We start from the raw sequence: 16,083 nt of genomic DNA on the forward strand, positions 1-16,083 counted from the left end.
TCCTCAGAGTGCTTCCTTGTCTTCGGAGCCGGAGTGCTCCGCTCCGAGTGATGTTCTTCCACCGGCTGCGGTACCCCTGAAGGGTTTATTGGAGCCTACATCGGCTCCGACCCGGTCTGCTCCTTCCACAGGTTTCGGTACTCTGGTTTCCTTGGTCGGGCCTGAGGGGATGGTTCGGGACAGCTATCTGTTCCGAGCCTCCCTCTCTGAATTTCGAGACCTTTACCCCGACCATGGCCTTGGAGGCCTGTCGGTCCTTGGATTCGGGGGGACTGGCCTTCGAGGCCATGCTGAGCACTCTAGCCAAGTCGATAGTAACATCACCCGGATCGGTCATTCTGTCCCCTTCCACCCCGGATAGAGGCTCTGACGCCCCCCCTATCCGTAAATGGAGCCCAAAGGTCTGGGGATACGCCCATGAGTGGTCCCCAACTTTCTGAGGGTCCCTCAGTCTGTGGCCCCCAGAAAACAGACGTGCAAGAGGAAGCACATAGACTCCCAGGACGAGTCTCTCACTTCTGATACCAACCTCGAAGAGGTCCCCTAAGTCATCCTCTGATGTCTGTTTCTCTGACATCCTGGAGATTTTGAGACAGAGGGGCGACTGGGCCTCCAAACCCCCCTCCGAGGAGGAGTCTGTATTCCTCAAGGCCTTTGGAGCTCAACTCTCTGCCTCCTGGGTGTCTCCACCCTTCAAACTGTTGGATTTAATCTGTCGAAGGGTGTGAGAGACTCCTGATTCGGTGGAACCTGTACCCAGAAGACCCAAGAAGTTTCTTTCTGTTCCCCCGGGGAAAGATTTCTTGCCCAAAGGGGTTTCTGTAGATGCCATGGTGGTGGCGGCCACACAGAAGGAAGTAGCAGAGACTTCCTCCGTCCATCCTCCTAGGACCATGGACCAATACGGGAAGCATACCCTTTCATCAGCGACCTTCACCTTACGGTCACTGAACTATCTTTGCCATTTCACTCTGCTCCAGAGAGAGCTCCTCAAGGAGTTAGGAGATACTCTAGCAGGTAACGTACCTGAGGCATTGGCGACCACGGTCAATGCCCAGGTGTCTACCCTGAATTCCATTGTCAACTCGTCCATGTGGCTCATATCATATGCAGCCAAGGGGGCGGGTAGGGCAGCCAGTTCAGGTGTGGGCCCGTAGGAGGCAAGCCTGGTTGCGCCTGTGTCATTTCGTGGAGGCCTTCAAGTCTTCCTTCACTGACTCTCCCTTCGATGGGTCCTCACTCTTTGGGACCAAAGTGAAAGACACTCTCACCAGATGCGAGCAAGAGGGCAAGACCCTGTTTGCCGTAGGAGTCCATTTTTCCCTCCCCTCTAGGCCTTACCCCAAGGCTCAGAGAGGGGGGAAGATGTGGTTCAAGAAGTCACAGAAGTCTTTCCCTGCCGCACAACGTGATTCCCCCTCCAGGGGCAGAGGAGGTGGAGGTTATTCAGGAAGACGCCACCCTAGAGGCGGGGGAGGCCCCCGCAACTCGGGAGACCGTGATTCCTTTCACGGTTCTTCCTATCATCATTCCTGATGTGTTTCCCGGCTGTGCTTCTCCGGAGTTGGGGGCCGCATATCATTATACCCGGAAGCCTGGGAAAGCATTACCCAGGATTGATGGGTGTTACGAGTAGTGTCAGGAGGTTACGCCATACCCCTTTCATCAGACCCTTCTCCAGTCAGAAAAATCCCGGATGTTCCACCCAGTCAAAGGGATCACGCAGCCTTAGCGGTCTCAGTGCTGCTAAAGAAGGAAGTCATCCAACCTGTCCCCTCAGACCAGATCAGTAGGGACTTAAGACTATTTTTGGTGCCGAAAAAAAACAGGTGACCTGAGACCCATTCTGGATCTCAGCCGATTAAACCACTACGTTCAGAAGTCCAAGTTCCGAATGGTCACTCTTCAGTCCATGTTTCCATTGCTGGAGAAAAATATGGAAGTGCTCCATCGACCTCAAAGATGCTTTCCATCATATTAAAATGGACAGGGCATTCAGGGGTCACCTACGCTTCCGGCTGGGAGTCAGTCATTTTCAGTTTCGTGCCCTGCCCTTTGGTCTCACCACAGCCCCCAGGATGTTCACCAAATGTGTGGAGGTGGTGACAGCTCACCTGAGACGTCAAGGATTCCAGGTGTTTCCATAACTGGACGACTGGCTCCTTATTGCCCCCATCAGGCATCTACTCATCCAGGCTAGGGATGCTACCATTGCCGTCTGTCAGCGACTTGGAATAATGTTGAACTGGGAAAAGTCTACCTTGCTGCCCTCCCAGCATGTCACGTTTATAGGCGCAGAACTAGACACCGTCCAAATGTGGGCCTTCTTGCCACATCAAAGGCTCAAAGTACTACAGACTCAGGTTTGCACTTTATTGCCCTTCAGAAAAGTACAAGCGAGATGGGTTCTTCACCTTTTGGGCACTATGGCAGCCACCATTATGCTAGTGCCCCTAGCGAGATTACATATAAGGCTTCTTCAGTGGCGTCTATTTGCCCAATGGTCCTTTCAGAAACTTCCCCTTTCTCACCTGATCCTACTCACAGACCGATGCAAACGGGATCTCTGTTGGTGGCTATGCTTCACCAATCTGGACAAGGGGAAACATTGTTCCTCCATCACCTGTCGCCACCGTGACCACGGACGCCTCCCAGATGGGGTGGGCGGGGCATTATCTTGGCAGGACGGTCCAAGGTACGTGGCAGGATCACGAGGTACACCTGCACATCAATGTCCTATAGATGAGAGCGGTGTTGTGGGCACTTCAGAGCTCTCTCCCTCTTGGGACGATTGCGATACAGTCGAACAATATGTCCGCGGTTTGGTACCTGAACAAATGGAGGAACCAGATCTTACCCCCTGCGCAGAGAGGCCATGCGAGTGTGGCAATGGGCAGTGTCTTCCCAACAGTTCCTAGTGGCAACACACATTCCGGGGAAGGCCAATGTGATAGCAGACAGGCTGAGCAGCGATATTCTCATGCCTTACGAGTGGTCCCTGAACCCTCGGGTTGTGGAACAGATATTCAACTGGTGGGGTCAGCCTTGCTGCGACCTTTTTGCCAATCCCCTCAATGCCAAATGCAGCAATTACTTCACCCTGATCCCCCCCCCCCCCACGGGGGGAATCGCCCAGGGATGCTCTAGTCCACGATTGGCCCTCCGGTCTGCTCTGTTTTCCCTCAGTTTCTTCTGTTAGCAAGAGTGATTCAGAAAGCTCTATCCTTGTGAAGCAAGATGATTCTAATTGCCCCACACTGGCCTCGCCAAGTCTGGTTCTCCTTTCTCCATCCATTCCTGGTGGGCACGTCTTGGATTCTGGACCCAGTACCAGACCTACTGACACATGTCGGGACAGTTCCACCCCTCCCTGCGGACCCTCCGGTTGACAGGCTGGCTACTCCACTTCCGTCGCTAGTCAGACTTCATCACTTTTCACCTGAGGTGGTGCACATCTTATCGTCCTCTCAAATCTTCAACCAGAAATATTTATTCTGCAAATGGAAGAGATTCTCTATTTGGGTCCACGATCAGGGAATTGACCCGTACACTGCCCCAATTCCTGTGGTTTTGGAATTCTTGTCTATGCTCTTTCAGCAGAGTTCTGCACCTGCCACTATTGAAGTCCAGTTGGCTATTTCAAACTTTCATACCTCCTCTGAGCCTTCCGTTATGGTTCACAAACTATGTAAGGCCTTTTTAAAGGGCACCTTATTACTCAGGCCCCTATTTCAGAACCTATTATGCCCTGGGATTTAAATTTGGTTTTGCAAGCGCTTACTTCCCCACCTTTCGAACCGGCTGCCACCTGCAAGTTAAAATTTTTGTCTTGGAAAACTGCCTTCCTGGTAGCCATTCCATCAGCCAGACAAGTGTCTGAGATTCAAGCCCTCTCCATTAAACCCCCGTATTTGATTTTTCATAAGGACAGAGTTTCTCTTCGATCTAACTATTAATCTCAGTCTGTTGAGCTACCAGTCTTCTTCCCTCAGTTCATAGGTTCACAGGTTGGTACTAGGCTATCAGCCCTAGTACCTATACAAGCCTAGCCATAACAATTCCCTGGCTATTTCTTCCCACATTATTTACTTTCCTGGACCCCTGTCTAGCAGGGTGACTGACGTGATCCCTGGGGTGAATTTCCTTTCTCCCATCCAATTGTCAAGGTTCCTCTTGAAGAGGTCCAGAGTTTAGATTTCATCAACTAGATGTGCACAGGCAATTGCGATTTTATCTGCACAGGGCCAAACATCTACGAAAGTCTGACCAATTGTTTGTTTCCTTTTCAGAAAATAGAGCGGGATCCGCTATTTCCAAGGTTACCATCTCCAGATGGATTTCAAATTGTATCTCCTTTATTTATTCGTCAGCAGGGAAAACTGTACCGCTTCCCGTCAAGGCTCACTCTACTAGGGCTGTTTCTGCATCTATAGCCTACCATGCCAGACTATCCTTGGATGATATTTGTGCTGCAGCCACATGGGCTTCCCCTCACACCTTTGTTACTCATTACAAACTGAACGTGGCCTCTAGGGGTCGGGCTTCTTTTGGTTCCACAGTCCTCAGGAGTATCTTCCTTTGAGCCTCCCAGGATAGAGGTGCTGGGGATGCTGTCCCGTGAGTAAGAATGTAGGCGAGATTGGACTACATAACATCAAGAAGTTATGTACTCACCATAACGTTCGATGTATGTAGTCCATCTTGCCTCACATTCTTACGTACCCTCCCACCTGTCCCCCTTCCTGGAGGATCTGGAGGTTAGGATTTGTGCTAGTGGACCCTTCAATGGTAGTTTGTTTTTCCATTAACTTTTTGGTACTGTTCTATGTTTATGGTGTTGTGCATGAGGTGTGACTGGTTTCGCAGCAAACTAGATCTGGGGCTATGGAGCAGTGCAGCATGGGATACCTACTTGGCCTAGCCAATGAGAGACTTTGTGCTAGTAAAAAGTTGGCAGAGTCTGAGCCGATATTTGGCTCCGAACCCGTGAGTAAGAATGTGAGGCGAGATGGACTACATACATCGAACGTTATGGTGAGTACATAACTTCTTGTTTTTTTTTCTCATTATATTGATAACCAGACAACCTATGCTTTTTTGCCTATCCATTACATTCTGTTATTTTTCCATAACAGCTCTATACAGGGAATCTCTACAGAAATTGATGATTTTTTTCTTAGACTTGAGCAGTATCTGGTAGAACCTTTCACAGCTCCAATACTTTGTCCTTGAATTTCTAGCCAGTTTATTTTATGAGGGTGCTAGTTATCAAATGTTTATCTTCTACTCTCAACCTTTCTCAAGTACTTTGTAGATTTTCAGGATACTTCTCTGGCTTTCTCTAAACTTCGGTCTCTCTAAACTTTGCAAAGCATTTCTTAATGTTTTTCTTCTACTTCAACCTCCTTACAAAGATCCCATACTGCCATGGGATATACAGTTGGTATAGCAAACTTTGACAGTCTTCTTTTCAAACTACAGCCAAATGTAATTTAAAATTATTTACCTGGAACTCTATTGTTTTAGTTGCATGTACCTCCACTGGATAAGGTCAGAACTTCAAACTTTATATTCTGTCTCCATCTTTTTTCCATATGGATAGGGACACTTCACATATCAATGCTTTCTCCCTACTGAAGGTAGTATCTGTGTCCAGTGCTAACCTACCATTATTCTTTCAGACTCTCCAAATAAAGGAGAGTATATGCTGCGCTTACTAGATGTTTATAGATAACGGTGTTTCTACCTGCACTGAGCTAAACTTAGGAAGACAGATCAATTCTTGGCTTCCTTAACATCACAAAATAGGCAAATTGGTCAGATGTAACTGTACCCAAATGATTGACAGATTATATTTTCTCTCCACTAAATTGAATTTCCCCCAACAAACCAATATGGGCTCTTTAAACTTGCACCTAAGACCACTTCCATTGTATTCCAGTCTAGACTACGCATGGAGTCTAGCTATGGGACAGCTACTTGGTCAAATCATAATACGTTTATCATTCATTATAAATTGGAGCCAGTCGTGAGAGAGACCTTTGTCTCAGCTGTACTGAGGAATATCCTTTAACCCATGCTTTGAGGAAAAATGAAAATGAACAGATCTCCTTTTTGGGTTACTTAACAGAGCACAGGGTAAGTCTGTAGTTTAAGGTTGTATCCTACTCCTATTTGTAGTTGCCATTTTCATGTTTTATGTGATTGGTCTTTCCCTCTCATTTGTTCAGCTTTTTACTTGCTTAGGCAATGAGAACCGACATGTCTAGATGGCACCACCATAATGCTTTATCTAGTGTTCTGCAAGTGTTTTGTGAACATTCCTGGTCAGTACAGAAAATTCCATCAGAATGCTTTCTGCTACATTGAACACCTCGTGTAATTCTGATTGTGTGGGTGCTGGAGTGATAAGGGTGTGCACATGTGTGTGTGTGTATGTGTGCGCGCTTGCATATATTACAAGTATGTGTGTAATTTGTGTGTGAGAATACACACACATGCTGTGTGTGATTGAGTACATACATATGTTTTAATGTACGTATATGTGCACGTGTATGTATATATGGACTGTACCAGCTCCAGAAGTTTACTGCTGTTTGCAGAAGCATCTACAGTTTAACTGTTTCTGTCCTCCTTCTGACTTTTAGCACCCAACACATCCGTTAGCTGTGTACCATGTTTCGGGAGAGTATGCCATGTTATGGCATGGAGCACAAGCTGGTGCATTCGATCTTCATGCTGCTGTTATGGAGTCCATGACCAGCTTTAGGAGAGCAGGTAAAGTCTTTAAGTAGCACCTTTTATGGTAACAAGGCTGAACAAAAACTGATTCCCCCAAAGGAAACCCTTGTAGTTATTTATACAATCATCACGCTTCACATTCTGACTGCTTATGTATACTTTGTCTTTGAAGCAGCACAGATGTAAACATTTCATTACTTATTGAAGTTTACAGGGTAATTCTTATATTAGTCTGAGAGGACTGAGGCAGAGATGTCCTGCAGATTTAACCTTAAGTGCATGTAGCCAAAAGTTGTTTTAGGAACTGGGGATTACGGCATGGCATCTGCAATACTTTCATTGTTTAGACACTTGAGCTTTGGTTTGCTTTCGATCTGCAATATTTGACAAGGCAAGAGGAGTATATGATGTGAAAGTTAAGGTACAACAGTTAAATATATTTTTTTTTTCTATCAAGGCTGACCATAGCAGGGATTGTGGTACATGTGACAAGTAAAAATATCTTGCATGGTTGTAACAAACTGCTTAATGGGGATGCAAACTTAATTGTTTGTAGAGGCGCTAGATAGAGCAGCCTTATTTTAGAGGTTACCCAGGAAGTTGTGGTTAAATGAAGTACTTGTACACAATGCTGGAGGAGGTTGTGGTATTTGCACTTGTCAGCAGGACTTCAATGATGTGCAGCTTGCTACCTTCCCTCACTAAGCTGCACTGCCATTAGATTGTACTTTAAAACAAGACTTTCCACTCTGACATGCTAAGAGCCTCAATCAGCAGATGAGTGCAGAATGTGCTAAACGGAGACTGACGTGCTTTTCACTGATGTCCTTCATGGATGCATCTGCAGTCATAACAAGTGGGTTGTCCTGTCGTCAGGCAGCCCTGCAGTCGGCCGGATTCCAAAGTCCGGGTCCGGCTTCGGCTGATGTCGCACTCCACCCGACGTCATCTCTGTTGGTCTTCGGGTATAAAAGCATCAGCCGACGCCATTTTCCTCCGTCTTTCTTGCCGCGTGGCGCCCGAAGCAGAAGCTGTTCGCAAGTGCCGGTCGGTCGGATCCAGAGATTACTTCTACCGAATACTACTTCGAAGACTTCTAAAGCTAAGTACCCCGTTGGGGACTCTTTCTTGCCTCAGCCGATGTCAGAAAAAGTTAACAATTGTTTAACCTGTGGGAAACAAATACCTCATAAAGATTTCCACTCTTACTGTCTGCCTTGTTTAGGCCCAGCCCACGACGTAGCAGCCTGTTCGGCCTGTGCCTCTTTCAACCGACGAACGCTTAGGCGTCGGTCGGAGTTTGCAGAACAGTTTTTCGGTACTGATTTTGCGTACATTTTCACTGTTCTAAAGTGCCCACCGTTAATGTGTACAAATGCATGGATCTGGAAATTGTCAAGGCAAGAAAATGAACAGTTCATATTCTTGGAGAGAAAAGGCAAGTGAAATCCCTGAAGCACTGATCTGGTATCACAGCATCCAGGACAAAATAGTGATCAAGGATAACTTCAGAATACCAGATCCTTGCCGCAGCTAACTTAGCAAAGTAAAGCTCCGTTTCCAGAGGATAAAAAAATCTAGTTAAGGATTTAAGCAGATATTTATTTAATGACATTCTGAACAGTTGCTGTAATTCCGAATATTCCTGGAGAGGAGACACCCTTTCACTTTTGATATAAGACGTGTCATGTTTGCTATTCTTCCATCCAGTCGTATGTCCTATTATCTAAAAATGTAGACCAGGATTCTCAAGATCATCTGCCATGCAGAGTGAACCCATCTGCCCCTGCTGCTTTAGTCAGTGATCACATCTTTTTGTTGCCAATCCAAAGAGGAGATCAGTCACTCTGTCCCTATCCTCACTTACTGATGATTCACAGTACCTGTTGTCATGTAATAAAGCTGTGAGGATAAGAGACCTAGATTGTCTGGTAATTTACAGCACTTGTGTAATGAAGTTGAGGATAGGGACAAAGACTGACTGATACTTTGCAGTACTTGAGTAATAAAGCTGTGAAGATAGGGACATAGTGACTAGATAATGTATATGCTATGTAGTAAAGCACACCAGAACGCCAGCTGAGGTTTCGTTAAAATAAAGGCAATATACTGAGCACCTTTAAGAAAGTGAATGTTTTATTTTACATCAAACATGAGTCAGAAAAAAGCCAGAATTGTCTGCACAGCTGCGCCTCCTTTTCATTCACTCATGTTTTAGGCTCATTCAGTTCAGTCAGACTTGAGTATTTTAACTTCACTATACATTGTAAAAGAAGACTAACACATGACAAGTTTTTGCAACTTTATAATTTGGAAAGTCTTAAGATGCATTAAAAGATCCCACTTTGACACACTTCCAAAGATACCAAGGTGAATTTGCAGAGGAGCATGGCCTGCTATGAAAAATATTCTAAAGTAAAAGACCGTTTCCTGAAAACTGCCAGCAGCCACTTTTTATAGAGGAGTGAAGAGGCTGTGCTGCCATGTAGGATAATCTTGCAGCAGTCTAAGATACTGTGAGCCCATGTCATATAGGGCAACCTGTCTGGCTAAACCTGATTTGTGTCACTACCTGCATAACCAGCAGCTTGCGCAAACCCTACAGCATATGGTTTGTTGACCTTTCAACAGTCTGTACACAGTACTCTTCACACCCGTAGCACATGGTTTGTTTATCTTTTAGCAGTCTGTACACAATACTCTTCATTCCTAAAGCATAGGATTTGTTTACCTTTCAGCAGTGTGTAGAAAGTACTGTTCACTGGGGGGGTATCGCCTCCAGAAAGAGGTTATAACCCCCCTTCCCGTACTACTCCCTCATCTGGCCCATAATAGCATACAGCACTGCCTTTGGTATGTTCCTTTCAAATACCTGCAGCAATTGGAGAGACCGCAAAGGCTCCTTACAAAGAAAATTCAGGGTCTTCAAGATCTGTCTTATGCAGACAGATTGAAATCATTGTCACTTTACTCTGTGTTGTACAAACTGCTCAGATGCGACCTGTGCCTTACTTATAGAGTAATCTCTGACCAACTTTAATGGAAATGCTTCACATTCGGAAGTCAAATGGCACACTAGTCACTTGCTCAAAGAATCTTAATGTGGTATGTGATATCAACAGAATTTGCTGGAAAGACAGATTTGTCTTGCAGAGGTTGCCCCACGTTTGGGACAAAGCCCCCTCATTGGCCCTGTTTATGCGTAATTTGAATGATTGGATTGGTAACTGGAAATTAACCCCTGGGGTTCCACCTGCGCCTCTTGGACAGGGGAAATAGGTGCCCTGGGGCCGTTAGCTTGGTAACCACCTGTGATCCTATGAAGGCACTTCAAGTGTGCTAGGATGTGACAGTGGCTGACACTGCAGTAATATGAGTGAAAGTTAGAGGTACTGTTAGGATGCTTTAACCTGGTAGGGTTACCCAGATAGAAAACGGAGCTAGCTGTGGTGAAACCTGGCCTCTCACTGTTATCTAATGTCTCGCCTTTCCACAAATTTCAGCATCTTCCCTCCATAAGCAGTTGCTTAGATGATTGCTGCTGGTATCTTGGATAGGTTAAGTCCAAAATCAGCATTCCTCTTTGTTAGGATACTTTTAGACTGGATTCAGATGAGTGGTCGTCCGTCATCCTCTCCAGACGGAAGAACAGTAGCTGGGTGCTTTCTGCTTTGGTGTGGTACTTTGATCCTCTTCCCTGAATGACTTATTCCAGAGGAAGAGTGCGCACCATGAAAAACAAAGACCCCCAAAATGGAGCCCTCTGGAATTCTGCACAATATTGGGTAGCTAGAGCAGAAACTGGAGTATGGAAAACAGCAAGGTGGGTGCCAGACAGCTGTCAGTTGGCAGGATGGATACCGTAAAACAGGCCAATCAGAAATGATGGTATACTTTCCACTGCACGTCTAGAGGATAAGCAGAAAGTGTTAGCAGAATACCTGTATGCAGGTGGATCATACTATATGCACCTTTCTTTTGTTGCCATCATAAGTGAATGGAGCCCTCAACAAGCCAACATGATGAGCCTGAGTGCACACCCAAGCAGGTTTACTAGTGTATAGCATTGTTCCCCCACAGTAAGGCAAACAAAACTGGTCCTCATGGGCTGTCTGTACCACCTGGAGAAGGCAGGCAGGGATTGGAAGTGTTTGGTCTCAGTGACTGTGCTACAAAGCATGTATAGGGAAGGCAAGTAAACAGATGTTGACAAAGGAAACTACAGGCAAAGATCTCTTAACCAGATGTGCACAACGTATTTCATGACGGACGCCACAGTAGTGCTGGTTGCTGTCTTCTTTCGTGAGTATGAAACTAGTAACTGCAAGGCCAAGGCACCAGGTAACAGCAATGCCCTTTCCTTCCGCTGTGGTAGACATAGATTTTTTTTGTGTTTGAATTGTGGACACTTGTTCCTGTGTGTAGATGCTGGCATCAATGTGTGGTGCTGACCACATTGACAGAGTTGCAGGAACTAGCCAGCTCAGACTCCTGCCTAGCACCTTCCCCTACTTGTGTAGCAGTATGGCTATAGTTGTACACACAGTACCATTGTAGCAGGCAATACTAAATATCTGGAGTTCGACTTATTTCTTTTTTTTTTTTGTACCCCTTTAACTTTTTATTACTGGCCCAGCTTCCCAGTGTCCTGCGTCCATGTTGGGTCTGATAGCTAATCTCTGGTATTCACTGGAGCCGTCGTGGCTGTGAAGGGTATTCAGTGAGTGTGGTCATTTTTGTAATTGGGGGTTATTTATTTTCCCTGTTTGAACCCTGCTTCCTCTTGGGGAGCATCCTCAACAAATGCCCTCCCACCCAAGACGGGCACATGTTTTTCTTCACTTCCAGTCCCTCAGTAGCCCACACAGCTAATTGAACCCAGATTGTGAGTTTGACATTACTCTTGCTCCTGAGTACATCCTTACAGAATTTGAGTAAAGGTGCCCATTCATATTCTTTGGGGCCAGTTACCATGGCAGTAACTGGCATCTGTTTATGGCCTTGACCAGTCTGCATCATACAAGCCTAAATTAACTAACCTGTCTTCCCTACAAGATGTAATAACTCCATTTCAGTATTGAGCCAGGATGTGCTGCAGTTCTTCAATCAGAATTATGTATATGGATAATGTTGAAGTTCTGGCTCCAGTCAGTAGGGCTTAAAGGGGAGACCTTTCTGGTGCTTTCCAACCTGTTGAAGCTTGACATGCCTGTGACACAGAATGGAATGCAGTTGTCGGTTTGTGGTAGCCTGCATGAGCTGCTACCTGTATTTTAGAGAGAACAAAATGCTGTGGATTACCACAGGGCAGCAGTTCTAGTGGGGAACAGTGCAACAACAAGGAGGTGGTAGGCTGTGTTGAGGTAAAATCATCTTTCTTCATAGCTGGACTGAGTTGTCACATAACACTGGACTGTTGCAGGCCATCAACTTATCTGTACATTTCTGTATAAAATGCCAATAAAATTATTTCCGCTCTGTCCTTTCACTTTCCCCATCCCTTCTGTGTGCACGTCTGTCTTCGACATTTCAGTTGATTTATCCTTTGGTTACAATAGATCTCCTTTATAGTCTGACATCAGTTGCCTTTCTGTGACCACTGTATGCAGTATGTACATAGGCACGTTTCAGTGACTGTACAATGCTAGGTCTCAGCTTTTTTATCATTTGTCTTGGGTGCCATCTGTTATTGGATGGATGTATCTGACAATGCCAGGTATTTTGGAAAAAGAATGATCCCCAAAACCATCATTTGCTTGTGCCCTGAGAGACCGAAGCAAGCCAGTTGAACTGTTGAGGACAGACTAGTAGAAATGCAGATATTCATCAGTATGCTGTCAGCCACTGTCAGATGCAGACAAGAATGATGCAGGCCAAAATTGAATTAACCGTTACCTGTTGTATAAGTAAGTTAAGTTTACTTATTAGGGCTGTTTTGGTGCTATAATATGCTCTAAAAGAATTCAAGAGGTCATAAGGTCTTTGTAAAGGATTTAAAATGTCATCTGCGTTCCAAAACTGCTTACTTAGAAAAATTGAAATTGGTTAATTTACTCCTGTCTGAACAGAATCCACAAGCTATTTGTTAAGGATCAAGAAAATAATGCTTCCTTCAGTATAGGAGATGTCCCCATTTCTAAGAGATTTGTGGTAGAATATTCACACACAAAATCCAGGCAAGGGAGAACAAGTCTAGCTAGACCAAAGTCCAGCAGTGGTGGCTGGTGACTGCAAAGCAAGGGGATCTTTAGGAGGCAACTGAATGGGCAGGACGGTCAGGAATGGGGTACAAACACATGTGCACTCACACACTTATTTATGCCAACACAGAAACATGGATGTAGACACCTCTATATTCAGTTCATATGTATGTAGACAAGTGCATGCAGGATACACAGAATGCATAAAATGATACTACTAGAAATAACTTCTAAATAGTGCTACAGTAAATTCAGTTAACCGGCAGTCATGGGGAATGGTAGGTGCTGGCCAAGTGTAGTTTTGGTTTGCTTGAGTTACTATTAAAAATAGACCTGACAAATATTGTACCCTGTACTATACAATACCATACCATAAACACTATTGATTTGATGTTCATATTGTAAGTACAGTAATTAAAAGCCAGGCTGGAATAATATTTTAAACATATTTCCGCTAGAAAGGGTGGCACCCTGAGTGGACTGGAATTGAATAGAGAGAGAGTGCATGTATGAAAGCAGAAGCGACTGTGAGACAGAGTTGTATGAAAGCTGAAGAGAGTATGTGTGTGACATTGGAGCTAGAAAGTGTGAGTGAATGCATGTATGAAAGCTGAAGAAGACTATGAGAGATCGGACAGAGAATGTGCAATCTGATGCAGACCGAGTATGGAGCGAGTGTTGACATTTTAGCCATTTGACTTGTTTTCAGGTTGGGGAGAGAGGGAATTTATTTGTAGCTTCCTTTTTAAAACTATAGAACTCTAAAAACATAACGTATGTTTCTTGGGGGGGGGGGGGGTGCAACACATGAAAAACTGAATTATTCATACTGTACTACATTTCTTAAGAGTTTTTTTTTTTCCTGGTTGCTTGAGTTTTGGTTAACAGTTTACTGCGTAACATTGGGCAAGGTGCAAACAATGTTTCATTTCACTGATTAGTCTATTTTAACACTCATTAATAACTGAGTTAATGTAACTCATTTCCAGTTGTAGTTGGGGAACTTTATTTAGAAAAGGAAGCAAATTAAAAAAGGAACACATGAAAAATGGACTACTTGGAATACATATGAAAATGTGTATTGTGCATAGGGACCTAGTATAGGATTTTGGTCTTTCTAATCGATTGTATCATACGACTGTTAATTCTCTCTCTTGGCTTCCTTTAAAATTACAAAAATATATTATAAAATGTGACTAGAGTGTGGGCAATAATAATTTGCAGTCCAAGTACGTGTTAAAAGTAGATTAGAATATTATAACAGAAGTGCCTTCGCTGACTGGGAGAAAGAGAAGAAAAAATTGGGATATGGCAGAACACACAATTCACAAAGTAATGGACAATAAGGTAGTGGAAGACTGGTAAAGATTGATCTGATCTCATTTATTTGTTCCTCCACCTGTGAGTTCAGATCCGAACCTCGGACCAGCTTTGCCACGGGTCTGACTCTCTAGCTCCTGCCTTACCCACAATGCCTCTGTCCTCCAGATTATCTCAGATCTCATTTGCCGGGCTTCTGGCAAGCTGGGATTTTTTTTCTCTTGTAGCTCATTATGGGTCATGAATGATTTAAAACTAATTTTAATGCCTTTTTCTGGCACTTGTTTGTAGTCCTGTCACCCTTCCTTACCCTTTTTTTATTTTCAAGTTTCTCCATTTAGTTAGTTGGCTCCTATCATATCTTTGGGTATATATCTCCCTACCATAACTGGTAGTTTTCTTTCCTTCCTTTCTTGTATTCCTTTTCTACTAAATACAAACAAAAAGTCACCTTGAAATTTATTTTTTTTTAAGCCTGGTTATGGCTGGTAAACCAGACAAGCCTGTTGGGTTCAAAAAATGCACTTCCTGTGGGCACAAGATTCCTCATTCTGATGCCACGGAGTATGTTTACTGGCTAGGGCCTAGTCATTTGGATGTGACTTAGGATATTTGTGTGTGTTTCAGTGCTCGTGCACTTGTGGAGCACTGCAACAAGCTAATTCTGAAGTTTGTTCTTCAGCCATCTTTTGTTGCTGGTCTGTCTAGAGAATAAGGGGCTCAAACCCCTACAAGGAAGCACAAAAAACACTTTCCTGCCAGGTCTCAGCAAAAAAGAGCTACTTCTGAGACACTGGACTTGACTCTAAACTGTAGATCCTAGACCTTCAGATCAGACACAAACATGATCACCTCCTTGGTGCTGAACTCCTAGTCTCTCTCTGGAGGTCGCATCTCCTACCATGAGGTCTCCCTTTCTTCAAGGGACTCTGAAGCAATCTTCCAGAACTCCCTGCTCTGTCAGATCTTCCTGGAGCCTTTGTGAAGCGGAGGTGGACAGGATGATGATTCCTCAGGACAACTATACAGATGGAGGTTTTGTCTGCTCCGTCCCCCAACCAGATCCATGAGCTACCATCCTACCTTTGATTACTCCTCCGATCTAACTTCCTGTTTCAGAGTCTTTGGATCTGCAGGGTAACCAGAGTAGATATGTTGGACCAGTTAGCCCCTTCCTTCCTTGCCTCCGACAACTTCTCTGATTGGCTGTGACTCTGTGGAGCACAACGGATCTCTGAGCCAAAGCGTTGACATCAGATCCAAGAAAATGTCCTTGACCCTGAAGTGTTCAGAGCCATCACTTTCTCTTGGAGCAAGTGCTCGACAGCTCTGCTCAGACTCCCCATTTAGGGCAGAGGATCTGTGAGGGTTTGGAGTTGTCTGCTTCTAGAGCTACGGTTCAGGAAAGATTGCTTTTGGCCTCTTCGGGTCCTTCTGCATTTGAAGTGGTGGAGAGGATATTCCCCAGTGCAAAATTACTTCGACTCTGCCTCTTCTACTCCTCTTCTAACTTCTGCATCTGAGCCTGCTCACCCTCCATCTCAGGGACAGCCAGACCCTAAGAGCTTTCGAGCAGCTCTCCCTGCGAAGCTCCTAGTCTTTTAAGACACCTCCCTAGAACATCCCACCAAGGAGGTCCTTTGAAAAGAGACTGTGCAAGAGGAGAAATCACTCGTAGAAAACAATGGACTTTGAAGGGGTAGGGTCCCCAAGATCTCCACCAGGTGAGGTCTCCTTTTGAGGCGACATTGAAATCCTACGCCAAAGAGGTCTACCCAAAGCCCTTTCTCAGAGGAGTTGGTGTTTCTGGAGTTCTTTGGGT

The 16,083-nt window shown here is 44.9% G+C and overlaps 1 protein-coding gene across 1 annotated transcript in view; it reads left to right on the forward strand.

The window, feature by feature from the left end:
• Window positions 1–16,083, forward strand: part of ALAD (aminolevulinate dehydratase) — an 870,814-nt gene that overhangs the window by 802,908 nt on the left and 51,823 nt on the right. The window contains 1 exon segment of the mRNA XM_044058183.1: window positions 6,648–6,777. Within this exon segment, the coding sequence (XP_043914118.1) occupies window positions 6,648–6,777 (130 nt within the window).

This window comes from Protopterus annectens, chromosome 16.part0 (assembly GCF_019279795.1).
Source record: "Protopterus annectens isolate FY-2018-M chromosome 16.part0, PAN1.0, whole genome shotgun sequence".
Classification (NCBI taxonomy): Eukaryota; Metazoa; Chordata; order Ceratodontiformes; family Protopteridae; genus Protopterus; species Protopterus annectens.